General features: G+C 46.2%; 1 protein-coding gene across 2 annotated transcripts in view; it reads left to right on the forward strand.

Annotated features, from left to right (window-relative positions):
• dlg4b (discs, large homolog 4b (Drosophila)) overlaps positions 1-3,449 on the forward strand; it is a 16,161-nt gene that overhangs the window by 4,028 nt on the left and 8,684 nt on the right. For both annotated transcript variants that reach the window (XM_031878623.1, XM_031878624.1), the window contains one exon: positions 962-1,087. In XM_031878623.1, coding sequence (XP_031734483.1) covers positions 962-1,087 — 126 coding nt within the window. The remainder of the gene's footprint in view (positions 1-961; positions 1,088-3,449) is intronic.

The following is a 3,449-nucleotide window of genomic DNA, read 5'->3' on the forward strand; positions in this document are numbered from 1 at the left end:
ACTGGTTGTTTTAGCCCTAGTTTGGTCATATATTTACTGGTTGTTTTAGCCCTGGTCTGGTTGTATATTTACACTCCACAATCTACCACACAGCTGTCAGAGGGAGAGGTGCATTGTGGGTCATGTAGGCTGGTGAATTTATGAATTGCTGGCTCCTCTTCTATCTGGTGATGTTAGTTGCCAGGCAACGGGGGCTCTCAAGGCCTTCTTGTTACTACGGCAACTGCATCAGCATCTCTGTCTCTCTCTCTCTGTGTCTGTCTCTCTCTCTCTGTCTCTCTCTCTCTCTCTCTGTGTCTGTCTCTCTCTCTCTGTGTCTGTCTCTCTCTCTCTGTGTCGTCCTATCTCTCTCTGTCTGGAAGTTTACAATCTCAATGAGTTAGTGGTGAGGAGGTTCTAGTGCTTTTATAGGTCCTTCAGTAGGTTCTAGAGGTTTTAGTGGTCCTTAAGAAGGTTCTAAGGCTTTTAGTGGTCCTTCATGAGGTTCTATATGTGTTAGTGGTATTTGAGGAGGTTGTAGGGCTTTTGGTGGTTATTGAGGAGGTTCTAGAGGTTTGAGTGGTCCTTTAGAAGATTGTAGACCTTTACGGGCCCTTAGGAGGTTCTAAGGCTTTTAGTGGTCCTTCATGAGGTTCTATATGTGTTAGTGGTATTTGAGGAGGTTCTATGGATTTTGGTGGTCATTGAGGAGGTTCTAGAGGTTTGAGTGGTCCTTGAGAAGATTGTAGACCTTTACTGGCCCTTAGGAGGTTCTAACGCTTTTAGTGGTCCTTCATGGGCGTCTGTGGGTAAGTGGAGAGCAGGGCCTTCCTTCGATCAGAGGATCGGTGGTTCGATCCCCGGCTCTGCCTCCGCTCGTCGCATGTCGATGTGTCCTTGAGCGAGACACTTAAGCGGGATGTTCTCAGAGATGCTAATCCTAACAGCTAACGCTAACACCATGTGATCTGTGTCTCTGCAGAAGTACCGTTACCAAGACGATGAGACTCCGCCCATTGACCCCAGCCCCGGTCACATGACCCATGGACGCAGCACCGAGCTGAGCCACGCACACCTGGACGGATACACACACCCTGCCGCACTCACCGTACGTGCACACACACACAGGGGGACTTCTGCACTACTACACTTCCCAGAATTCAGCTGTCAGTCAAACAGTGTTGAAAGGAAGTTGATTGATTGGTGCTTTTGAGAAAGTTCTCCACCAGAGGACATTGTCTTTGAGGAGGTTCCTACGGTGCTTGAGGGTCTTGTAGGGGCCTTGAGGAGGTTCTAGGGGTTCTTAAGAACCCCTCTAGGGCTGGCTGAGGAGGTTCTGAGGCTCTTATATTTACTGGTGTCTAATTACTGAAACACACACACACACACACACACACACACACACACACACACAGTGTAGGATGCTCTGAATGTATCCCTCTCTTTTTTTGCTCGGCCATCACCATGACAATGACGACAATGGAGGGGGGCAGAAGGGGAGTTACCATGGTAACAACATTAGCCTGAATGTGTGCTGAAATCATTCTCTCTCTCTGTCTCTCTCTCTCTCTCTCTCTCTGTCTGTCTCTCTCTCTCTGTCTCTCTGTCTCTCTCTCTCTCTCTCTCTCTCTCTCTCTCTCTCTCTATCTGTCTCTCTCTCTGTCTCTGTCTCTGTCTCTCTCTCTCTCTCTCTCTACCTCTTTCTCTCTCTCTACCTCTCTCTCTCTCTGCTGGTAAAATAGTGACGTCACAAAGGGGATGGGATTCCTTCAGAGAGAGAAAGAGAGAAAGAGAGAGAGAGAGAGAGAGTGGTAGAGAGACATAGACACACTGAGGCTGCTCAGTCAGGCGTCGGGTCGAGCATAAAGAGAGGAGGAGGAAGGAAGGAGCAAGGAAGGAAGGAGGGATGACAGAGAGACAGAATCAACCTCTCTCTTTTTCTGTTCTCGTTGGGATTCGATCGTTCTTCATTCCACTTCATCTGGTTTATCACCTCTGTCTCTCTCTCTCTCTCTCTCTCCCTCTCTCTCACTGAGTGATGAGCTGAGCTGTCAGTCATGTCGGAGGCTTCGTTAACGGGTCCAGGAGACGACACCTAACGAGGTTCTTCTCCTCCACCCCCCCACCCCCCTCTCTCTCTCTTTTCTGTTGGCTTGTTAATTATTCATCCGTCACTCCATCAGTCTTTATGTAACAGATAGAGAGAGAGACAGGCAGAGAGAGAGAGAGGGAGTGATGTTTGTGTCGGTGTGGTACGCTAAGAAGATGGGAAGACGATTCATCAACAACGTGAGACGAGCAAAGAGACACAGGCAGAGGATGATGGTAGGACCTCTTTCATTATCGATCAATAGATCTGATTACTGATTGGACCAGGGGTGGAGGGGGAGGGGCCTGTAGTCAAACCAATAATGTTGTTTCTGCTCTGATTGGACCAACCGCGACTCATTATGTTCACGTCGTAGGTTCTGTTCCTGAACCTGGCTAACTCTACTTAGCATTGTGACTGTTAGCTTTAGCTAAAGTTAGCAGCTACACTGAGTATACATGTATTTTACTTTAATTAGCCCCTACACTGTAAGCTTCGGCTCAAAGTAACAGCTGTAGACGTTTATCTTCCACTTTCGTTAGCTACAAGTTAGTTAGTTAGCTTCAGTTAGCTAAAATACTGACATTTTGAATAAGCTACTAGACTGTTAAAATTGATTTTGATCAGCTACTAGATTTTTAGCATTGATTTAGGTAAGCTACCAGACTATTAATAGTGACTTAGGTAAGCTACCAGACTATTAATATTGACTTTGGTAAACTACCAGACTGTTAGCATTGATTTAGGTAAGCTACCAGACTGTTAGCAGGTTTGGTCCTCGTGGTCCAGACTCGTATCTTTTGATACAGACTTGTATTTCATCGTCCAGACTCGTATATCGTGGTCCAGACTCCTATCTATTGGTACAGACTTGTATCTCGTGGTCCAGACTTGTATCTCGTGGTTCAGGTCTGTCCTGGACTCAGAAACCAACCTGGACTGTTTCTCACAGAGGTTGATAAACGTGGAGAGGATTTAATGGAGACACAGATAGATAGAGAGACATAGATAGAGAGAGAGAGAGAGAGAGAGAGAGAGAGAGAGAGAGACATATACTGTATATAGACACATATATATACATATATATATATGTGTCTATATATGTCTCTCTCTCTCTGTCTGTGTCTGTCTCTCATATAGAGAGAAGGAGAGACAGAGAGAGAGAGAGAGCTGTCATGGGAAGTGAAGAGCTTTAATTAATTCACAGTGAACTGTAACTGCCTCTTTCTCTCTCTGTTATATAACTGAAGCTCCTCCAGAGACAAACACAGTGATGACAGCTGTGCAGCCCTGACGGACAGAGAGACCGACAGAAAGACAGAATATATGAGAGAGAGAGACAGAGAGACAGAGAGAGAGAAACACCGGGCTGTAGTAACAC

This window comes from Anarrhichthys ocellatus, unplaced genomic scaffold (genome assembly GCF_004355925.1).
Source record: "Anarrhichthys ocellatus isolate YVR2014 unplaced genomic scaffold, GSC_Weel_1.0 scaffold189, whole genome shotgun sequence".
In the NCBI taxonomy this organism is placed as follows: Eukaryota; Metazoa; Chordata; class Actinopteri; order Perciformes; family Anarhichadidae; genus Anarrhichthys; species Anarrhichthys ocellatus.